Raw genomic sequence first — 24,801 nt, 5'->3', positions numbered from 1 at the left:
GATCGCTCGAGATAAGATGTTGATCGCTCAAGATAAGATGTCGTGCGCACGAGATAAGATGTATATTGCTCAAGATAAGATGTCGTGTGCACGAAATAAGATGTTGATAGCTCAAGATAAGATGTTGATCGCTCAAGATAATATGTTGATCGCTCGAGATAAGATGTTGATCGCTCAAGATAAGATGTCGTGCGCACAAGATAAGATGTTAATTGCTCAAGATAATTTAATCCTAAAAAAATAATTGCATGTCCTAAACATACCACCGTACCTACCTAATGTTAAAAAGATTGGTTTGTAAAGGGCAAACCCAGTTTAAAGTTTGGTCTCATCAGACTTTATAGGATTTTTATTTGGCATGTGAAGTTACTTAACACTCCCATAAACATCAGTTTTATTTATATTAGAGACACTGCAGAAGATAATACCATAACAGTGTCCATATTTTTCTCTTTCAGTAAAGCCAAGCACGCCAACAGTCACTCAGAAATCTCCTGTATCAGTTGGAGATACTGTAGAGGTCAGCTGTACAACAACTGGTTGTAGACCTGCTGCAAATATTTCATGGTCTTACCAAGGGTCAACAATAACTGGTAATGTGACTGCTACACCTGATGCTAGAGAAATATATAGAGTTGTGTCTTTATTCCGGAAACAGGTGGCTGCTGCAGATAATGGACGTACTGTACAATGTATAGTTACACATCCAACCTTGATCAATCCATCAGAGGAAACTGCATCTGTTAACCTTACTGTGCACTGTAAGTTAACCTTTTATTGTGGACTTTGGAAGAACAGAATTGTTGATCAAATCTGTTTCTCTAATAATACACCTGAAAGTTATCAATAGAAATTTCATATTATTTGTTTTGAAAAAACTATTGTTTTTGTTGACTGTAATTTCTAAAGAAGATATGAACTTTAAGACTGAATATACAGTGCAACGTCTCCAGAGCAGCCCTGTCTTAAGCAAAAATCACTCTTTAACAACATCAAAATTTCCCTAAGCTGAAATATGCTATCAAATTTACTTCTCCAGAACAACAACCTCTGCATAACAGTCAATATTTGTATCTCCCAAAGGGTGTTGCTCTACAGAGGTTGCACTGTACTCAAATAATGATGAACTTCGCTTTTAGTAGTTTATATTTTATTACGACAAAGTAAGAACAGACACCTTTTTGAGCTACAACAATCACAATCATATTTTTGGCACAGCCATATTAAGCCGTTTTCACAACCTTTCATGACCTATGCTGTGTGACTGAAGTTGGCAGGTCTGACTGCTTAAAATATCATAGATATTTCAGCCTTATGAAAGATTTGTGCAACTGTCTTGCATATTACATGAAGGTGTTTAGTTTTTATGACCCCAAAAATATTTTTGAGGGATGGAGGGAGGACACTGATTTGCCCTTGCCAGTGTCTGTCCACATATACAGTAAGATAGTTATGTAGCTAGGAAACATTAGATTCATTCTGTTTCTTTTATATGGCTTAAACAATTAACAAATGAAAAGCCACATAACTATTGTACCGTAAGAATGTATTTGACTCAGCGTCGTCAAACCTCACCAGATTGTCATTCTGCATGTGAAGTTGTGCACTTAGTGTTAGATTTAACCAAACCAGACCTGAGTTATGACCCTTGACATAGTCAAAAATAAGCATAAAAAAGAGCCTAAAAGTTTGTGCATGCATGTATTGCAAAAATGATTTTACCATGGATTAATATTCCAACATAGGGATCCAAACTATGTCTTGGATTTTTTTGCAATGTAAATTTCTAAAGAATCCAGTTATTTGTGAATGGGTAAACATTGCATTCTTTTTAGCTCACCTGAGCTAAAGGCTCATAGTGAGCTTTTATGACTGCTCTATGTCCGTGGTCCTTCGTGTGTGGTCTGTCTGTCAACATTTTCTAAAATAATCTTGAAAACCACTGGGCAGAATTACACCAAACTTCATAGGAATGATCCTTGGATGGTTCCCCTTCAGAATTGTTCAAAGAATTCCATGCAGAACTCTGGTTTAAAAAACTTAAAAAATTGTCTTGTCTAAAACCACAAAACCTAGGCTTTTGATATTTGGTATGTTGCCTTTCCTTGTGCTCCTCTTCCGAAATTCTTCAAATTATGTCTCTTGGGTGGCCCTGCCCTTGGGGTCCCGAGTTTAAAATAGACTTATAAAGGAAAAAAAATCTTCTTGTCTGAAAGTTCAAGGCCTCAGTCTTTGATATTTGGTATGTAGAATTGCATAGTCGATTTATAACAGGATTGTTTAAATTATACCTATCGGGTAAAAAGAGGCGCCGTCCTGGGGGTCACTTGTTATATGAGTTACATAGGAAAACATTGACCTACTTTCTTGTTTTTGATTCGGCTGACGCTGAAAGCGTTCGACGAGTCCTTGCTGTCGCCAGATTTCTCATTCTTCTTAAATGGACAACGAACACAGTGCATTGATGCAGTCCTATTAGATTGTCTCTAATTTCAAAGAGTTCATTGATCGGACGAAGTTCAGTTATGTAAATCCCATTTGATATGACCAATATACAATGTAATCTAGCAAATTTATGAAGTGTATTTGTGCAATACTCGAATAAAGACATGTATTTTCTTCCGCGGTAACTCATTAAGGGTAAGCACGAGTAATGATTCTGCAGAATTTGGTAATACTAGTTCGCATAATTATTATATGATAATGATGGCTAATTTTATGCCCTTATGTCACAGAATAGCAAATATTATGTTAACAAATTCAAATAAAAACTGAATATTGGATTTATGAGCCAAATTTATCCATTTGTAATCCTGCCCGTTTCAAAAAGTAAAGGAAAAACCTTTAAAAATCTTCTTGTCTGAAACTGTAGATCCTAGGCTTTTGATATTTGGTATGTTGCATTGCCTTGTGGTCCTCTACCAAAGTTGTTCAAATTATGCCCCTGGGGTGAAAAGAGGCCCTGCCCCGGGGGGTCTCAAGTTTTACGTAGACTTATATAGGAAAAAAAAAAAACTTTAAAAATCTTCTTGCCTTAAACTGCATGGCATAGGCTTTTGATATTTGGTATGTTGCATTGCCTAGTGTTCCTCTACCAAAATTGTTCAGATTATGCCCCTGGGGTGAAAAGAGGCTCAGCTCTAGGGTTACCAAATTTAACATAGACATATCTATAAGGGAAAAAATCTTCCTATCTAAAAGTTAAAAGCCTAGGCTTTTGATATTGGGTTTGTAGCATTGCTTAGTGGATCTCATACAAGATTGTTCAAGTTATGCCCCTGGGGTGAAAAGAGGCCCCGCCCTGGTGGGGGAGGGGGGCACTTGATATATGAGTTATACAGGAATAAATTCTTCAAAAATTATCAAATCATATTTCCTAGAGTGCTTAATCATAATTACCTGATGACCCAAAGTGATTAGGGGTCACTTGACTGTGACCTTGACCTACTTTCTTGTTTTTTAAGATACAGCCTTGAAATTTGGATGACATGTACAGTTTTTCACACCAATCTTAAACCTGACTCTTGGTGACCATGAATGTGACCTACTGACCTACTTTCTTATATTTTAGCATCAGTTTGCCATTTTAAACATGTGGCTCATATTACTTAGGTGAGCGATTCAGGGTCATCATGACCTGTTGTTAGAGTTATGGCCCCTGAAATAGTAAAAAAATGCACATTTTCAGCTTGGGACGCGCCTAGCTCAAAAAGTATGTCATATAAATTGATAAAACCTTGCATGAGTCTTTATCATGATATGAACTTGCGCACTTCCTATTTTTCGTCTAAGTCTGCCCCGTATTTTTAGAGTTATGGCCCCTGAAATAGTCAAAAATGCACATTTTCACCTTGTGACAGGCCTAGCTTAAAAAGTATTTGATATAGATTCATGAAACCTTGCGTAGGTCTTAATCATGATATAAACTTGTGCACCTCATACTTTTTATTTGTGTCTACCCCCTATTTTCAGAGTTATGGCCCCTGAAATAGTCAAAAATACACATTTTCACCTTGTGACACACCTAGCTCAAAAAGCATTTAATATAAATGGTTAAAAACTTGCATAAGTCTTTATCATGAAATAAACTTCACATCTCTTATTTTCTTGTCTGTCTCTACCTCCTATTTTTAAAGTTATGGCCCCTGGAATTGTAAAAAATGCACATTTTTACCTAATGTGCCCAGCTCAAAAAATATTTGATGTAAATTCATGAAACCTCGCTCAAGTCTTTATCATGATGTGACCTTGCACACTTGGTATTCTTCTTGAGAATCTTAGTGCTAATTACAGAGTTATGGCCCTTGAAATAGCCAAAATAGTGGATTTTTGTTTGTGATGCTCATAGCTCAAAATAGTATATGGCCTAGAATAACGAATCCTTTTCATAAAATGTTTGTTGAGGCTATACCCCATTAAGACTGCAAACATTTGAATTATTATGTCTCCCCCAGGAGACATATTGTTTTTGCCCTGTCCGTCCGTCCGTCTGTCCGTCCGTACGTACGTCACACTTCATTTCCGAGCAATAACTGGAGAACCATTTGACCTAGAACCTTCAAACTTTATAGGGTTGTAGGGCTGCTGGAGTAGACGACCCCTATTGTTTTTGGGGTCACTCTGTCAAAGGTCAAGGTCACAGGGGCCTGAACATTGAAAACCATTTCCGATCAATAACTAGAGAACCACTTGACCCAGAATGTTGAAACTTCATAGGATGATTGGTCATGAAGAGTAGATGACCCCTATTGATTTTGGGGTCACTCCGTCAAAGGTCAATGTCACAGGGGCCTGAACATTGAAAACAATTTCCGATCAATAACTAGAGAACCACTTGACCCAGAATGTTGAAACTTCATAGGATGATTGGTCATGAAGAGTAGATGACCCCTATTGATTTTGGGGTCACTCCGTCAAAGGTCAAGGTCACAGGGGCCTGAACATTGAAAACCATTTCCGATCAATAACTAGAGAACCACTTGACCCAGAATGCTGAAACTTCATAGGATGATTGATCATGAAGAGTAGATGACCCCTATTGATTTTGGGGTCACTCCATCAAAGGTCAAGGTCACAGGGGCCTGAACATGGAAAACCATTTCCGATCAATAACTGGAGAACCACTTCATCCAGAATGTTGAAACTTCATAGGATGATTGTACATGCAAAGTAGATGACCCCTATCGATTTTGGGGTCACTCCATTAAAGGTCAAGGTCACAGGGGCCTGAACATTGAAAATCATTTCCGGTCAGTAACTTGAGAACCACTTGACCCAGAATGTTGAAACTTAATAGGATGATTGGTCATGCAGAGTAGATGAACCCTAACGATTTTGGGGTCACTCTGTGAAAGGTCAAGGTCACAGGGGCCTGAACATGGAAAACCATTTCCGGTCAGTAACTTGAGAACCACTTGACCCAGAATGATGAAACTTCATAGGATGATTGGTTATGCAGTGTAGATGACCCCTAACGATTTTGGGGTCACTCTGTTAAAGGTCAAGGCCACAGGGGCCTGAACATGGAAAACCATTTCCAATCAATAACTTGACAACCTCTCGACCCAGAATGTTGAAACTTCATAGGATGATTGTTCATACAGAGTAAATGACCCCTATTGTTTTTGGGGTCACTCCGTTAAAGGTCAAGGTCACAGGGGCCTGAACATTGATAACCAGTTCTGATCAATAACTTGAGAACCACTTGACCCAGAATGTTGAAACTTCATAGGATGATTGAACATGCAGAGTAGATGATCCCTATTGATTTTGGAGTCAGTCAATTAAAGGTCAAGGTCACAGTGGCCTGTTCATGTAAAATCATTTTTTGGAAATAACTTGAGAACCACTTGACCTACAATGTTGAAACTTAATAGGATGATTGGACATGCAGAGTAGATGACCCCTATTTATTTTGAGGTCACTTGATCAAAGGTCAAGGCTACAGGAGCCTGAACAGTGACTTGAGAACCACTAGGCCAAGAGTGTTGAAATTTAGCAGGATGACTGGACATGCCAAGTAGATGATCCCTATTGCAGCCAACCATCAGTGTCTCTTTGACTTTCGCTCCTGACCCCTATTGACTTCTTGCCTATAGGACTTTGCATTTGGGGAGACATGCGCTTTTTTACAAAAGCATTTTCTAGTTTCCCCTTATTTATGACAAATGTACCAGTGGGGGACACACCCTGTGTCCTACAGAAACATTCTAGTTAACTTGTAATTTTACTGAATTAAACCATGTAATATCAAAAAAGGCATTTCCTTCAATCTTTTTTCCGGATATATAGTAAAACGTTTTCTGGTTTAAACAGTTTCAGTTAGACCCTCAACGACAGATATCACTGGCAACAAAGAAATGATTGCTACAGGCCAAACAGCATTATCATTGACATGTACCACAGGATCCTCTAACCCTGCCTCTGATATTAGATGGAAAAAAGGTTCTGTAACATTATCTAGTAATCGTTCATACACGGAATCTGCTGGAGACAATAATGGATTGGTGAGATCACAGCAACTGATACTGTACCCAACACGGTATATGGATGGTGATAGCATATCGTGTGAAGTGTCAAATACAGAGTCAGAGTCTGATGTTGTGGATACCATTACACTCAAGTTGAAATGTAAGTTGTTCTAACCGTACCAGTGACTTAAGATTCTTATGAATGCCATGTTTAAAACACCATTCAGCTAAATCAAGATTTCTTAAGAACCAGGAATTTCAAATTTCACCAGTTTTCTAAGTACAAAATTGACCATAATTCTTACAGGGTGCACAAGAGGAGGACTGTTTTTAGCTCACCTTTCACATAGTGACAAGATGAGCTTTTGTGATCACCCTTCGTCCGTCGTCTGTGCGTCCGTGCTTGCGTGCGTCAACAATTTCTTGTCTATATCTTGTCTTGTAAATTTGTGATTTTATTTTAACCAAAATTGCACACAACTTGTATCACCATAAGATCTCGGTTCCTTTCTTGAACCGGCCAGATCCCATTATGGGATCCAGAGTTACGGCCCCTGAAAGGGCCAAAATTAGCTATTTTGACCTTGTCTGCACAATAGCAGCTTCATTTATGATTTGATTTTTACCAAACTTGCACACAACTTGTATCACCACAAGATCCTGGTTCCTTTATTGAACCGGCCAGATTCCATTATGGGTTCAAGAGTTATGGCCCCTGAAATGGCCAGAATTAGCTATTTTGACCTTGTCTGCACAAATGCAGCTTCATTTATGATTTTATTTTAACCAAACTTGCACACAACTTGTATAACCATAAGATCTCGGTTCCTTTCTTGAACTGGCCAGATCCCATTATGGGTTCCAGAGTGATGGCCCCTGAAAGGACTAGAATTAGCTATTTTCACCTTGTCTGCACAATAGCAGCTTCATTTATGATTTAAATTTAATCAAACTTGCACAAAACTTGTGTCACCATAAGATCTCGGTTCCTTTTTTTTGAACCGGCCAGATCTCATAATGGGTTCCAGAGTTATGGCCCCTGAAAGGGCCAAAATTAGCTATTTTGACCTTGTCTGCACAATAGCAGCTTCATTTATGATTTGATTTTAACCAAACTTGCACACAACTTGTATCACCACAAGATATTGGTTCCTTTCTTGAACAGGCCAAACTCCCATCATGGGTTCTGAAGTTATGGCCCCTGATAGGGGCTTGGGGCTTGTTTTCCCTATATGGCTATATAGAAAACTTTGAAAATCTTCTTCTCAAAAGCTACTGGTCCGTTTTCAAAATAATTTTACACAAATGTGCCTTGGATGACCTTCTACCAAATTCCTTGAGATAATTTTGATTCTTCGAAAAACATGGCGGCCCGCAGGAGACACTCATTATCCCTATATGGCCATATAGAAAACTTTAAAATTAAAACTTCTTGTATGAAACTTCTGGCCTGATTTGAGAATAATTTTATTTAAAGTTACTTTAAGAAAATTTCAACTATATTTTCTCATAATTCTTTTGATTGATCTTCATTATGATCTTTTGACCTTGAAGACTTGTCCTTAAGTGCAATGATAACAGGTGAGCGATACAGGGCTATCATGGCCCTCTTGTTGAATTTATTTCACTTATGATAATACACAAGTGTACAGAGCTTCAAAGCTACAGCTTTTTATACGCCCGAAGGGACGTATTATGTTATGATGTTGGTGTCCGTCTGTCCGTCCGTCCATCTGTCCGTTAGCAATTTCGTGTCTGCTCTGTAACTCTTGAACTGCTGGAAGGATTTCAAAGAAACATGGCAGAAATGTTCACCACACTGAGACAACATGCAGAGCGCATGTTCCGGATGACTCGCTTTAAGGTCAAGGTTACACTTTAGGGTCAAAGGTCATATATGACTTTGCTTTGTGTATATTGCTCTGCATTGCAGTGCTCTTGTTTTTATTTGGCAGATCTCTTTTTTGTTCACTTACAATATTTTTTTTTTAATTACTTCCCTTTTATGTTACTATAAATAGCTTATTTTGAAACTTTTTTATTATTGGCCGTAGGGAAAAATCGAGACCACTTTTCTGTGGTACAACATAGATGGAACCTCCAATTTTTAGGTGTATTTTTACATACCTTAGCCTGGGAAGCCATTGATAATATTTGTGCTTTGTTAGAAGAAATCATACCTAATACTTATGCATTAAAGACCTAAAGCGCTAATTAGTGTTAATTGGCATTCATCGAGTTTCTGATATTATCATTGTCTGGGGACATCTGATTGAGTTTCCATGTGACACTACTGATTATCGATTTTCTATAATTAGCCTAATTAACATGCAGGCCTCGACCTTAGCGGTGGACCGTTGGACCGATGCAACCAAAATAATGGCAGGTCCACTATCAAAAGTTGGGTAGACCTACGGTCAACCAGTTGTCAGTCATGGTCTGCAAATAAAATAAAACCCTTAGAAGTGAAAAATAGGGGGAAAATCGTACCCATATCGGCGAATTCACAAAACGAATGTTGATTTTGCCATAAGTACGGCATTCTACAGTTATAAGCATTGGCGAGTTTAAGTAAGGACTGAGCACGAATGGACTACTCCACCGATGGGGCGAGTGGTTTTTACGTGGTAACTTTACCAAATTGAGAAATTACATCAGGCAAAATTACCTGGATTGACTGGAATTTACCCGCGAATCGTAAAAATATCAAAACGTCATGCTGGTAATTTTCCATTCCACAAGCACGTGCGCCCTATCGTAATATCTAATTTACATCGCGGTTACTTTTGACACAAAAAACGCGCGTAGTGCATTCATTTTTTAATATAATCGCTTCAAATTTTCAACACCGCTTGAGAACTAATACAGTTTGAATTCTATAACAATTTTAATAAGATATCGACAGGAATGTAGGCAAAATTCTTTAAAAACGATCAAATTTTCATATAATGTTTTGTAAAATTTCAAACAGCGCGATCTTGATTATTTATTTCTTTCTTAAAGTAAATAAATGGTACATACTATGGTAATAAAATTCAGACTTTTTACTAGAAAGTACAAAAAACACAATTAAAAAATCTTAAATAATGAAAAAGGGCAGCAATTTAAATACATGGAGTAAAACGATTTTTGGCAAACAGATTTCTGTTAGCGCGGCAGAATAGGTTACGTGACCTGGTGAACGTAAATAGAAATGTGGTTTTAATATAAAGCACTGCAGTATGATGTCGTTGTGGTTTTTAATAAGTTTTAAATGATTCTTTGTACATGTATTTTTTGACACAATACTTTGTTAGATATTCTTCTCAAACAATAATGTAAATTTCTTGAGGGCAAATAGGTCACAGAGGTAGGATATCCACTATCATCGTTCACGGTTTGACACATTTACATGTCAGTTTATTCGGGATATTGCACATTCGCTTTATAAAAATTAAAGAAAAAACTTTTTTATTGATTTCTTCTCAACAATTTAAGGAATCGAGAAAGTACGATCAGACAGTGATGTGTCACATGGCGCGAAAACATGACGTAATGCCATGATAATCTCGGGCAACTATACCGCTTTGATCTCTATTTCAGATGCCATAATAACCGACACACTTCTTTTAGCTCTTTGAGGGGATGTTAATTGATGATGAAAACAAGGCCAATTACTAAGTTTATCATCAGAGTAATTACCGATAATTGTTAATGTTTTTTTTTTCACTTTCAACACGGGTCGGGTGGATGATGATTATTGTGTCCATATTTTGGGACACTTTTCAAAATAATCATTTTTCGGGATAACAGATTGCTACAGTCTTCCATTTTTAATTATTTTAGAAATAAGTCCTGTTCGTTTGAGTGATATGAAGTTATGACGTCTACAACATCACAATTTATGTGATAGAATTGGAGGTCCACTAAAGTTTGAGCAGGTCTACTAGATTTTAGCAGTTGGTGGACCTGCTGGCAACTGCTAAAAAAAGTTAAGGTCGAGGCCTGACATGTGATCATATTTGCGCTTGTTTGAAACGAAAAGGAGGCAATGCTTCCGAAAATTCGGCAATTTTCGTAGATCACTAGGTCTGCATTAATATAACATCTTGATAGCTATGACGCAAATTAAAGTTTATACTGACATATTTAAAAGTTACAATTTGCTGGAAAAGCTATTGGAGGTACAAAAAAAAAAACAACTGAAAACTGTTTTATTTGATTAAACGCCTATTTTTACGCAAATCATATTCAATGGCGTTTTACAAATACATAAAAATACGACAAAAATTAAGATATTTAATGACATATAACATAAATGAGCATAAATACCATTGTGAATAAACTATTTAGTAAGCATTAAAAAAAAAAAAGATCAGACATCAGATAAGATTAATAAAGTATTAGAATATTAAGATACAGTAAGACAGCTGTTTGTTATTAAGTAAGAATAAGTGGGTTATTGCGACATGTCCAGAAGTTATTACAAACAACTGTATTTTGTATTTGTTATAACATAGTTCATTTTCGAATGTATTTACACAATAAAATCATCCAGTTCACGTTACTTCAGTTTCTTAAAAATTACAGTCACAGTCTCTAAAAGAGTGCAAAGTAATCTCCAAAATAATGAGTTCTCAACTTCTTTTTGAAAACATCTGTTGAGTCCGAGTTCCTTATTTCGAGAGGCAATTCATTCCAGAGTTTAGGTCCAACAGTACCAAAACTTCTGTCGCTGAACGTTTTGCGCTTGTTGAAAGGAACAACGAAACACCCAGTAACGGAGTTTGAAGAACGTAAGTTTCTTGTCTGTGTTTGTTTTATGAGAAGTTCAGAAAGATATTCTGGAGAGTTTCCAACTGAACAATTATACATGTAGGTGAGCATTTTGAATGTGATTCTGGCTTTGATTGGTAGCCAGTGAAGGTCATACAGCGCTTGCTTGGAACTGTCATATTTTCTTCGATTTAGGACAAGTTTTGCACACATGTTCTGAATTTGTTGCATTTTGTTTACTTCGCTTTGAGCAATACCATACAGAATGACATTACAATAATCTAAATGGGATATCACCAAATACAAACTAGTATTTGTCTATGGCCCGGAATTGTTCGGAAACCTTCGGAAGTACACGATTCCGATCTGTCTTTCCGTGAGAATTCCTTTTCTATTTTTAGCCATGGATTATTGTTTTCAGAAGTTATCGTCCTTTATCAAACACCCGCATTCGGGTGTAATATAGGTGGTGATACGGTCGGAAAACAGGTTTCCCCAGGCTGTCAATTTGCAGGTAGAAACAAAAATTAGAAATTGTCAGACTTGATTCCCAGGCTATACATTCCTGTACCTGATAAGGATTTTTTTCTGGACTTTGAGTATTTTTTTTTTGTGGACTTTTGTTTTTTGAAGTTTTCCTTTTGTTGTTCCAGTCCTTTTGGCTACAACAGTCAAGTTCTTTAAATTTTGCTCCCATCCTATGATGTAACCCTTCGGGCGTATATAGCCCCGCTTGGTGGAGCTCTTGTTAGTATTACAAGTTAAATTACAGTATCGGAGTGTTCTGGGGTGCATTTCATAAAGAATCTTAGAACTGTTTTTGCTCCTAAGTGCAAAACTAGGTGAAAACTGCGTTTCAAGAAAAATCTTAAGTCACACTGTGTAAAATTACGCCTCAGGGCACCCCTAACTTTTATCTTTTGTCTTAGGACAAAAACTATGTGAGAAAAAAATGGCGGCACCCATGTATTTTGCGCTTTTCAATTATTTTTCCACTATAAATCCCGAAAAACTTGGCTCAACTGATAAGCGATTTTGTAATACACTTTCCAATACTGTGAAATTAGTGGTGACGCAATGAAAGCTTGAAACTTCATAGGAAGGTTGATCATGACTAGCAGATGACCTCTATTGATTTTGAGGTCAGTAAGTCAAAGGTCAAGCAAGTTCGGCTTTGACATTGGCTTAGTTCTGTGACAAGGCCATATTGTGGGGGTATAATTCGTCACTCCTGTGACAACTCTAGTTTTTCCTGCTTAAACATGTCAGAAATTTTTACTTTATCACTTTCTAAACAATTTTGATTATAAAACAGATTTTGCTTTTAGCACTTTGCGTTATGGGCTATTGTTAAGAAACACCTTGGCTTCCTTGGCTGCTTAAGTGTGAAGCCCAAGCATGTTCTTAAGTAAACTTCTTAATTCTTAAGTAAATGATTTCACCTTTTTGTTACAATAATTTTCATTGGTTTAAATATAAAATTACTTTTAAATTTTTATTGGCTAATATGGTTACCCTGGAGATTGTCCTTGAAAACTTATAATTTGTTTTTAGAACTAAAAATCAGTCTTCTTTGCAATGTCGAACAAGCAACATCGCTAAACTAAATTGACAGTATAGAATACAATTTTGCTGCTTGTCTTAGATGTGTTTATCCTTAACTGTATTTTGAACTTAGAACTTTGATAACATTTGGAAAACTGGATTATACTCAATTTTATAACATTATATAAACTGCACATTGGTGTCCATCATAAAATAAAAGATTTAATTACTGAACTGAAACATGGAGTTTATCATTTGTATAACCATTCAGGGGCAATGACCCCACTCCAAAATATCTGTTGACTGATCGGTCTTCGGTGGTCATTTACCACTTGAGTATAATTTCCCTGCAACTATTTGGAGCCGCCGAACCGACGGTCACAAATAACTCCAACACTGTTTTAAATGTCTTGTATTGAAATCAACACAAATATAAATAACAAATAAATAACGAGTTCCTTCGACAATTAAATCTTGACTTCAAAATTAATGTCCAAACGGTTTTCCATATAAAAGTTTACTTTTTACACAACTACAGGTATTCCTGACATAAATTCTAACTCTGCAGAGATTGTCTTAGTTCTTACTTTTGAGTCCTAATATTTTCTTTTTAGTCCCCTACTGGTTGAAAACCAGTTTCGGAGACTATAGGAATGCGCTTTTCCGTCATTCCGTCCGTCCGCAATTTTGTGTCTGGTCCATAACTCTTTTTATCCATGAAGGGATTTTAATATTACTTGGCACAAATGTTCCCAATGATGAGACGATGTGTCCTGTGCAAAACCCGGACCCCTAGCTTAAAGGTCAAGGTCACAATTGGAGGTCAAAGGTCAACAGGGCTTTTTTCCTGTCCGGTCCATAACTCTCCCATCCATGAAGGGATTTTAATATCACTTGGCACAATTGTACCTCATAATAACATGATTTGTCATGCACAACTTTGAGACCCCTAGCTCAAAGGTCAAGGTCACACTTAGCAGTCAAATGTTAACATGGCATGAACAGGGTCTGTTTCGTGTCCGGTCCATAACTCTTTCATCCATGAAGGGATTTTAATATTACTTGGCTCAAATGTTCCCCATGATGAGACGACTTGTCATGCGCAAAACTCGCACCCATAGTTCAAAGGTCAAGGTCACAATTTGAGGTCAAAGGTCAACAGGGCTTTTTTCCTGTCCGGTCCATAATTCTCCCATCTATGAAGGGATTTTAATATCAGTTGGCACAATTGTACCTCATAATAAGACGATGTGTCATGCACAACTTTCAGACCCCTAGCTCAAAGGTCAAGGTCACACTTAGCAGTCAAATGTCAACATGGCATTGAACAGGGTCTATTTCCTGTCCGGTCCATAACTCTGTCATTCATTAAGGGATTTCAATATTACTTAGCACAGATGTTCCCCATGATGAGACAACATGTCATGCGCAAATGCCGGAGCCCTTGCTCAAAGGTCAAGGTCACCATTGGGGGTCAAATGTCAATAGGGCTTTTTTCCTGTCCGGTCCATAACTGTGCCATCCATGAAGGGATTTTGATACTACTTAGCACAAATGTGCCTAATGATGAGGCAACTTGTCCTGCGCAAAACCCGGACCCCTAGCTGAAAGGTCAAGGTCACAATTGGAGGCCAAAGGTCAATAGGGTTTTTTTCCCGTCCGATCCAGAACTTTGTCATCCATCAAGGGATTACAATGTTACTTGGCATAAATGTTCCCCATGATGAGACGACTTGTCATGCGCAACACCCAGAACCCAGCTTAAAGGTCAAGGTCACACTATGAGATCAAAGGTCAATATGATTTTTTTCCTGTCCAGTGTATAACTTTGTCATGCAAAACAGGATTTGAATATCAGTTGGCACAAACATTTCCCTGGATGAGACAAGGTGTTGTGCCAAAGCCCCGGCTCTAGGTCTAAGGTCAAGGTCATACTTAGAGGTTAAAGGTCAAATTCAAGAATGACTTTGTCTGGAGCATTTCTTCTTCATGCATGGAGGGATTTTGATGTAACTTGGCAGAAATGTTCACCACTATGAGGCACACTTTTTTTTGAATTATGTCCCTTTGTTATTACTATAAATAGATTATATTGTAACTTTTTTATTACTGGCCGTAGGGAAAAATTGAGACCACTTTTCTGTGGTACAACATGCATGGTACATCCAAAGTTTAGGTGTATTTTGATCTATCTCTACCTGGTAAAGAGTTTCTTGTGGACTTATATTTTATAGATTTTTTTTTTTTTTTTTTTTTTTTTTTTTAGGGTTAATTTCACTTTGTTGTTACTATAAATATCTTTTATGACAACTTTTTGTATAATCGGCCAAAAAAAAAATCCAAATGAAAACAACTGTACGTTTTTATATTATGCAAATTTTAATCCAAGTGCTTTGTTATATTATATTGTATATATAGTACAATATTGTTTATACATCATTGACAGATATCAGTTCATTATGTTATACTGCAGAAGAGAAAATTAGGTGCCTTCCAGTAGGGGACTTTGTATTGCATGGCAATACTTCATTCACTTGTTTTTCTTCATTCAAAACTATGCTTTATATAGCATATTATGTTGGCAAGGGAACATATGCCAAAGAACATTTCTAAACAAGTATTAAACAAGCATAGACTCTTACAGTGAGAATTAGTCAAGATAAATTTCAGTTTGTATAACAGTTAATCATACATAATCATTATACCAATCAACATTATAATGAGCATAATATCAATGTTTTTAACACAATAAAATTATACAGTAAAAGCTAAAACATATTAGGTCCAGGTTAAAACATGTCTGTAAATTAGTTAGAAATCTTTTAAGAGGATAATAATAAGTTGTAACAAAATTTGATTTTTCTGAAAATACATATTCTAATAAGATAATTTTGAGAAAATCAAAAATCAAGTTATAATTCCTGTGTTTAACTTTTGAGAGAAATATTGCCACAGAAAACCTTGTGACGACTGTAATTTATAATGCTTAATAGTTGTCCATGCTATTAAAGAGAATTCCTATAGTTTTTTTCCTTTCATAGAATTTTTTCAAATTGACATATATGATAGGAAAATTTGTGCTGAAAACAATGAACAAATAAAAACAAGGGGTCACAAGGCTTGTTTTTGTGAAAAATTGTTTTGAACACACCCACTGTTGCTGAAACTGCCAGCGATTTTCAACATTTTCATAATTTTCTGCTTTTTTTTATAAATACCAACCAAAATATATATCAAGACAGCACAATAAGGTTTATTCTTTTTATAGATTTTATTATATACTTACTTGATATCATAGTCTTATTTGTAATACTATATCCTTACAATAATGGGTACAAATGAAAAAAAAATCTTGTTTCATATTCACTTTTGTGAACATTTTTCAATGAAAAATACCCATGCATAGCGAAGAATATTTTTATGCCCCCGAAGGGAGGCATATAGTTTTTGAACCGTCTGTCGGTTTGTCCGCAATTTTCGTGTCCGGTCCATATGTTTGTCATCGATGGATGGATTTTCAAATAACTTGGCATGAATGTGTACCACAGTAAAACGACGTGTCACACGTAAGACCCAGGTCCGTAGCTCAAAGGTCAAGGTCACACTTAGACGTTAAAGGTCATTTTTCATGATAGTGCATTGATGGGCATGTCCGGTCCATATCTTTGTCATTCATGCATGGATTTTAAAATAACTATGCATGAATGTGTGACACAGTAAGACGACGTGTCGCGCGCAAGACCCAGCTCCGTAGGTCAAAGGTCCTAAACTCTAACATCGGCCATAGCTATTCATTCAAAGTGCCATCGGGGGCATGTGTCATCCTATGGAGACAGCTCTTGTTTTTAAATTTGAAAAAAACTGTTTCATAGAATTTTTTCCTGTTTTTCTTGTGTATAAATAATTGTATTGTGAGCATAAAAATATCTTAAAATGTATGGGTCACCAGGCTAAATTTTATGTTAAGACCGCTTGAATACAACACCTGTTCGGATGGAAAATGGCGCGAACCTGACCAAACTGATTACATGTATATCGGCTTTTTTAAATTTTTTCTATAATTGAATACTAAATAATCTGAAAGGTGATATTGTCTTATCAGTACTAAGTCAATTGTCTTACATTATATGAACAGCACTGTCTTTGTACTAAAATGCGATGTGAAAACACAACCACAAAAATGGCGAGATACCTGTCAGACATGATACTTGTCAATACAACGGAAACCAGTATCAACATTTGATTACTGATAAAACTTATCAAAAATGTTATTTCATTCAAGATTCCTCATATTTAAGATTGTCTGTCACATGTTTCAACAAATGCTGACTTCACTTCAATTTTCCATAGAAAGTGTCGTCTGCGCAAAAAGATGCGCATAAAAAATTCCCTTTAAGATGTTCTTTGTAATCATTATTTTAATTAATTTTTATTCAAAGAAGCAAACCCAAAAAATGTCGAATTAAGGAAATATTTTATTTGTTTGTTCTTAAATACTTGTTACAAATACATCAATTATTCAAACTGAATAGCATATGTTCAGTAATTTGTATATCTACATTGGATATATTTTAGCTCACCTGAACTTGTATCTAAGTGTAGGCATATAACAGGATGATATCACACCAAAAGCTACCGTGGATACATTGCTATCTCATATTATCTTACTCCAGGGTTGTATACCTTTCCAAAAATCACTATGAGAATTAATCCCCCAAGATGGTACCAATCAACCCTATGGCTCATCTACTAATAATGCTTGAGCAATACTTCAGTGAGTTAAGACTATAGCAAATATCAATGTACTGTCGATATTTGAGAGGTGATGATTATCAACAAAAAAGTCTCCAATGACAGTCCTAGTCATTTTGTCTGAAAACATGCTAAGAATCCAGTTATCCCATGTTAAAATCTTTGATCCTTAGAAGAAACTGTTTTACAAATAGATCTGGTGGACTTCATGCATGCTCCTCAGCAGATGTACTTCCAATAGCATTGGCTTCTAAATGTTCAAGTTATAAAATGATGAATGTACATTTTATACACTACTGTAAAAGCACATATTTTCCCTGGGTTAAAATTTCACAAATTTAAATTATACTAATGGTGAATATTTAAGCGAGGATTAATTTTCAGGAGAAGTAGGGCCTCGTAAATATAGCGAAAATTAAAGCTTCGTGAACATTATTTTCTGCTTTTAAAGTATACACAGATGCCTAAGCTGTCAACATAAATAACTATTTTACATGAATGAATTATTTGACATTTGATGAGCAACTTAGACCTTGATTTTAAGATCAAATAAAATTGTGTGAGATTGGATTAAAGTGCCAGAATGGAGGAGTCCATAATCTCTGAATCAGTCCAGTATTTTCTTCCTTCTGTAAAGGGTTAGACCATACAAGAAGATAGATAGATAGATAGATAGTATTAAAAGACTGGCAGAAAAAATACAGCGCAATAAAAGAGGCAACTTGTGTCCCAACTGCTCAAGCTCTGTCAACATGTCAATGATTTTCTATCGTTTCTAAAAATACAGTCTAACCCCTTTTAAGCAACCAGCCAGGGGAAACAGTCAGTTTGGCCGCTAAAGTGAGGTGACCGCTGATCGGAGGGGCAGCCAGAATGTTTATATATGTCAGACTTCTGACCGGTTTTCAATCATAACTTAATGCCCGTTTCTTTTTAGCTCACCTGTCACATAGTGACAAAGTGAGCTTTTGTGATCACCCTTCGTCCGTCGTCGGTCGTCCGTGCGTCAACAATTTCTTGTCTGCACGATAGTGGTTTCATTTATGATTTTATTTTAACCAAACTTGCACACAACTTGTATCACCACAAATCACGGTTCCTTTCTTGAACTGGCCAGATCCCATTATGGGTTCCAGAGTTATGGCCCCTGAAAAGGCCAAAATTAGCTATTTTGACCTTGTCTGCACAATAGCAGCTTTATTTATGATTTGGTTTTTACCAAACTGGCACACAACTTGTATCACCATAAGATCTTGGTTCCTTTCTTGAACTGGCCAGATTCCATTATGGGTTCCAGAGTTATGGCCCCTGAAATGGCCAGAATTAGCTATTTTGACCTTGTCTGCACAATAGCAGCTTCATTTATTATTTTATTTTAACCAAACTTGCACACAACTTGTATCACCATAAGATCTCGGTTCCTTTCTTGAACTGACGAGATTCCTGTATGGGTACCAGAGTTATGGCCCCTGAAAGGGCCAGAATTAGCTATTTTGACCTTGTCTGCACAATAGCAGCTTCGTTTATGATTTGAATTTAATCAAACTTGCACAAAACTTGCCAGATCCCATTATGGGTTCCAGAGTTATGGTCCCTGAAAAGGCCAAAATTAGCTATTTTGACCTTGTCTGCACAATAGCAGCTTTATTTATGATTTGGTTTTTACCAAACTGGCACAAAACTTGTGTCACCATAAGATCTTGGTTCCTTTCTTGAACTGGCCAGATCCCATAATGGGGTCCAGAGTTATGGCCCCTGAAAGGGCCAAAACTAGGTATTTTGACCTTGTCTGTACAATAGCAGCTTCATTTATGATTTGATTTTAACCAAACTTGCACACAACTTGTATCACCACAAGATCTTTCTTCCTTTCTTGAACTGGCCAGATTCCATCATGGGTTCCAGAGTTATGGCCCCTTAAAGGTCCAAAATCGGCAATTTTGGCTTTTGCAGCCATATAGAGACTTCGTTTATGGTTTTATTTGATACAAACTTCCAAAATATCTTCAACAACAATAAATCTTGGATCCATGACAAATCAGATCCAGGCGTAGGTTCCAGAGTTATTTTATATCTAATTACCTCCCCTGATTGTAATCAAAATGGATTTATATCAGTAAGTACTTATAGGACTTATTTGAAATTTCATTATTGTTATTAGTTGGACTGAGACAATCAGGGTAGATAACTATGGACTGATTTTATGTCAAATTACCTCCCTTTATTTCAAATTAAAATGGGTATATCTCCATAACTAATGAAGATACTGATCTGAAATTTCATTTATGCCAACAGATTTATTTGGCAGATCCTTCTTTTGTTCACTTACAATATTTTATTTTTTTAATTACTTCCCTTTTACGTTACTATAAATAGCTTATTTTAGTAACTTTTTTATTATTGGCCATAGGGAAAAACCGAGACCACTTTTCTGTGGTACAACATGGATGGTACCTCCAATTTTTAGGTGTATTTTGACATATCTATACCTTGTAAGAATTGTTTTTTCTTTTTGGTTGAATTTCTTCCCTTAGTTGTTCCTGTCCTTTGGATTTAGATATTTTTTCTGAGGACCTTCTTGTCCTCAAGTGCAATGATAACAGGTGAGCTATATAGGGCCATCATGGCCCTCTTGTTTGATTTACTCGTATCATTTTACTAGAATACATTGACGTTCATTTATTACTTCGCAATACTTCCTTGCAATCGACAACTCCGGTGTGTGTTATAGTAAACAACAAAAATTGTCATTTTTCGCCATTTCAGTAAAGGGAAACTACTCTATGCGCTTTTTGTCTAGACTAGAATCAAACATCGCCGTTACGTTCTGTAAAACATCGATTGGTTTATATTTCTTTTAAAACAAAATTTTATTAGTATTTTGAGAAAGAAATATAAATAAAATCACAAACCTGTTTATACTGATTAAAGATCGAGTAATATCTTTTACCGAAATCAAACTGTGATTAACAAAATTGACAAAAGGTGACATGCCGATAATTACTGGCTATTTGATCATGAAACTTTTTTGATGAAACTTGGCACAGTTGTTCACCATCATGAGACGGAGTGTCATGCACAAGAACCAGGTCCCTAGGTCTAAGGTCAAGGTCACACTTAGAGGTCAAAGGTCAAATTCAAGTATGACGGCGGCGTCCACAGACCTTGTCCGGAGCATATCTTCTACATGAATGGAGGGATTTTGATGAAACTTGGCACAGTTGTTCACCATCATGAGACGGAGTTTCCTGTGCAAGAACCAGGTCCCTAGGTCTAAGGTCAAGGTCACACTTAGAGGTCAAAGGTCAAATTCAAGTATGACTTTGTCCGGAGCATATCTTCTTCATGCATAGAGGGATTTTGATGAAAGTTGGCACAATTGTTTATCATCATGAGACGGAGTGTCTTGCGCAAGAACCAGGTCCCTAGGTCTAAGGTCAAGGTCACACTTAGAGGTCAAAGGATACAAGAATGAAAACTTTGTCCGGAGCATATCTTCTTCATGCATAGAGGGATTTTGATGAAAGTTGGCACAATTGTTCATCATCATGAGACGGAGTGTCATGCGCAAGAACCAGGTCCCTAGGTCTAAGGTCAAGGTCACACTTAGAGGTCAAAGGATACAAGAATGAAAACTTTGTCCGAAGCATTTCTTCTTCATGCATGGAGGGATTTTGATATAACTTGGCACAAATGTTCACACCACAAGACGGAGTGTCATGCGCAAGAACCAGGTCCCTAAGTCTAAGCTCAAGGTCACACTTAGAGGCCAAAGGTCAGATACAAGAATGACTGTCCAAAGCATTTCTTCTTCATGCATAGAGGGATTTTGATGTAACTTGGCACAATTATACACCATCATGAGACGAAGTGTCATGCGCAGTTCCCTTCTTTAGAATTACTTCCCTTTGTTGTTACTATAAATAGCTTATATTGTAACTTTTTCATTACTAGACATAGGGAAAAATCGAGACCACTTTTCTGTAGTACAACATGCATGTTACATCCAATTTTGAGGTGTATTTTGACCAATCTCTACCTGGTAAGGATTTTTATGTGGACTTACAATTTTTTTTTTTTGGAATTTTTTTTTTTTTTTTAAAGATTAACTTCCCTTAGTTGTTACTATAAATAACTTATATTGTAACTTTTTTATAATTGACTGTAGGGAAAAACGAAGACCACTTTTCTGTGGTACAACATAGTTGTTACTTTCTAATTTTAGGTGTATTTTAAGGTATCTCTACCTGGTAAGGAGTTTTTTTGTGGACTTAGAAAAACAAAAGAATTACAATGATTACTAAACAACCACAAAATTAAAATTACATCTGCAAATACAGGTGCTAGAGTAAAGAAATTTGCTGTGACAGGCGTATATTGTGACATTCTGGCACTCTTGTTAACACATAGAATTCCAACTAAAATATCATAATCATTAATTATTATCAAACTGCCGCGAAATAAACAATCCGTCGCTAAATAAAGAAATGTACATGTTTTCAGATACGTCTTTAGTGCTCGAACATTCACGAAATTTTGGAAGAATAAAAATGATTGGCCGCTGATAGGGGTAAAAATGGTGGCCGGGATGCCAAATCATTGACCGCTGACCGCGGATGAGGGGTGACTGCTGAAGAGGGTAATAAAATAGAGTAAAAATCAATGGGAGTGTCACAGACTGACCGCGGATGAGGGGTGACCGCCGATCAGGGGTGACCGTTAGGAGGGGTTAGACTGTATACCATTATCTGAACTTGTTTTGCCAATATTTTCTTGTATGCCTAAATATAGATAGATTGGTGTAATGCTTGCTACACATATTTGACTTTGATTTCTGCATTTTTAGCCCACCATCATCAGATGGTGGGCTATTCAAATCACTCTGCGTCCGTGGTCCGTCGTCCTTCCATCCGTCAGTCCATCCGTTAACAATTTCTCATTATCGCATCTCCTCAGAAACTACTGGGGGGATTTTTATCAAACTTTGTCAGAATGATGTATTGGTACCCTAGTTGAGTCCCCCCTGAAAATCCGACTGGTTCAAAAAAATTTGAGTGAGTTATGGCCCTTTGTTTATTTTTATAATTTACATAGATTTATATAGGGAAAAACTTTGAAAATCTATTTGTCCAAAACCACACGACCTAGGGCTATGATATTTGGTATGTAGCCTCATATAGTGGTCCTCTACCAAGATTGAGCAAATTATTTTCCTAGGGTCAAATCCCCGGCAGTCACATGGTTTATATAGACTTATGTAGGGAAAATCTTTGAAAAACCTCTTGTCCAAAATGGCAGGGCATAGGCATGTGACATCATCTAGTGGTCCTCAACTAGGTTTGTTCAAATTAGTCCCTAGGGTCAAATATGGCCCCACACTGGGTCACATGGTTCATATAGACTTATAAAGGGAAAACTTCTTGTCCATAAAATTGCAACATTCAAATTTTGATCACATGTATAGTTTTGAGAGGCAAGATGAACCTTGACATGAGTTGACCTTGATCTTGACCTAGTGAACTACTTACATATTTCTGTAGCTACAGCCTTCAAATTTGGACCACATGCATAGGTTTGTGTACTGAAACAATCTTTGACCTTGCCATTGACCTAGTGACCTATTTTCAGATTTTTAAAGGTGGACCACATGCATAGTTTTGTGTTCTGAAATGAAATTTGACCTTGATTTTGACCTAGTTACCTATTTGATTTGAAATTTCACATTGATTTTTACCTAGTACCTACTTTCACATTTCTCAAGCTGTAGCCTTCAAATTTGAAGCACATGCATAGTTTTGTGTACTGAATTGAACTTTGACCTTGAAATTGATCTAGTGACTTACTTTCACATTTCTCAAGCTACAGCTTTCAAATTTGGACCACATGCAAAGTGTTGTGTACCAAAATGGAATTTGACCCTGATTTTTACCTTGAGCTAGTCTTGAAATTTGGAACATTCAAAAATGGCTCATTGGTGGGCGCCAAGATCACTCTGTGATCTCTTTTCTTTCAAATTATTTAAATTCCTCGTTAGATTCTCCACTTGTTACTATCCGAAGTCAACAACAGAACACACTAAGAGAAGGCGAAAGGAAACAGCTGTCTTGTAAAGTAAACAGTAAACCATCAGCTACTATAAAATGGTACCACTGGGACAGTTTGATATTTGAAGGAACACCAGTCAGCAATGTACTGAATTACAGTTTTACACCTATCAACAGAACACACTATGGAAATTATAGCTGTAGGGCAGACAATGGAATAGGCGCAGAACATCAGGAGAAAATCTCTATTACAGTTACATGTATGTTTTTATCTACATGTTTATGGTCTTGTATTTGTTTCCTTTTCATTAAAGCATTTATTTTCTTTGGTAAGATAACCAGTTATTATGTTCAAATAACACTTCAAATAAAACTTGTTTGACTGAAACAATACTATTGAATATTATACTTATTATTACCTGTTCTTTACTAAACAATAGCATGTTGTTGCAGTTAAGCCTCTTACAACAACAATATCAGGAAACAGAAATATCATTGCTAATGGACAAAATACATTACCACTACTGTGTACATCTGGAAGTTCAAACCCGATATCAGACATAACATGGAGAATTAACAGTGTCATCACACCAAGTAACGGAAGTCTATCTGATCAGAGTGCGGAATATGGCGGACAGAAACGTCGGCAGAGACTTACATTGACCCCAACACGTGACAATGATGGTGACAGTATTTCATGTGAAGCTCAAAATAGCATAGGAACATCTGAAATTAATACAGTGAAACTGGATCTAAGATGTAGGTCTTGTGATAAATTTTACTATCTTAAGTACATGTACTTAATTTTCTATTTTCCTTAATTGTACCAACTTAATTTTCTGTCACACAAATTCTTGTTCCATGTTTGTTAGTATAATCATTTTTCGACTAGATCTAACATTTTCTATCCAAGAGTTGGTACTTTTTATATGCCCGTTTGAAAAACGGGACGTATTATAGGAACGCCTCTGGCGGGCGGGCGGCGTCCACAGACTTTGTCCGGAGCATATCTTCTACATGCATGAAGGGATTTTGATGAAACTTGGCACAGTTGTTCACCATCATGAGACGGAGTGTCATGCGCAAGAACCAGGTCCCTAGGTCTAAGGTCAAGGTCACACTTAGAGGTCAAAGGTCAAATTCAAGAATGACTTTGTCCGGAGCATATCTTGTTCATGCATGGAGGGATTTTGATGAAAGTTGGCACAATTGTTCATCATGATGAGAAGGAGTGT

The 24,801-nt window shown here is 36.7% G+C and overlaps 1 protein-coding gene across 1 annotated transcript; it reads left to right on the top strand.

The window, feature by feature from the left end:
- Window positions 1-436: 436 nt before the first annotated feature.
- On the top strand, window positions 437-24,438 carry LOC128554187 (nephrin-like; the record flags this gene model as incomplete). Its single annotated transcript, XM_053535434.1, has 4 exons — window positions 437-761; window positions 6,316-6,630; window positions 23,557-23,826; window positions 24,020-24,438. Coding segments are annotated over 4 exons (1,278 nt in total), but the record flags the coding sequence as incomplete, so codon positions are not given.
- Window positions 24,439-24,801: the final 363 nt, after the last annotated feature.

This window comes from Mercenaria mercenaria, unplaced genomic scaffold (assembly GCF_021730395.1).
Source record: "Mercenaria mercenaria strain notata unplaced genomic scaffold, MADL_Memer_1 contig_4810, whole genome shotgun sequence".
Classification (NCBI taxonomy): Eukaryota; Metazoa; Mollusca; class Bivalvia; order Venerida; family Veneridae; genus Mercenaria; species Mercenaria mercenaria.
The sequence above is the reverse complement of the archived record's forward strand: the minus strand, read 5'-3'. Positions and strand labels throughout refer to the sequence as shown.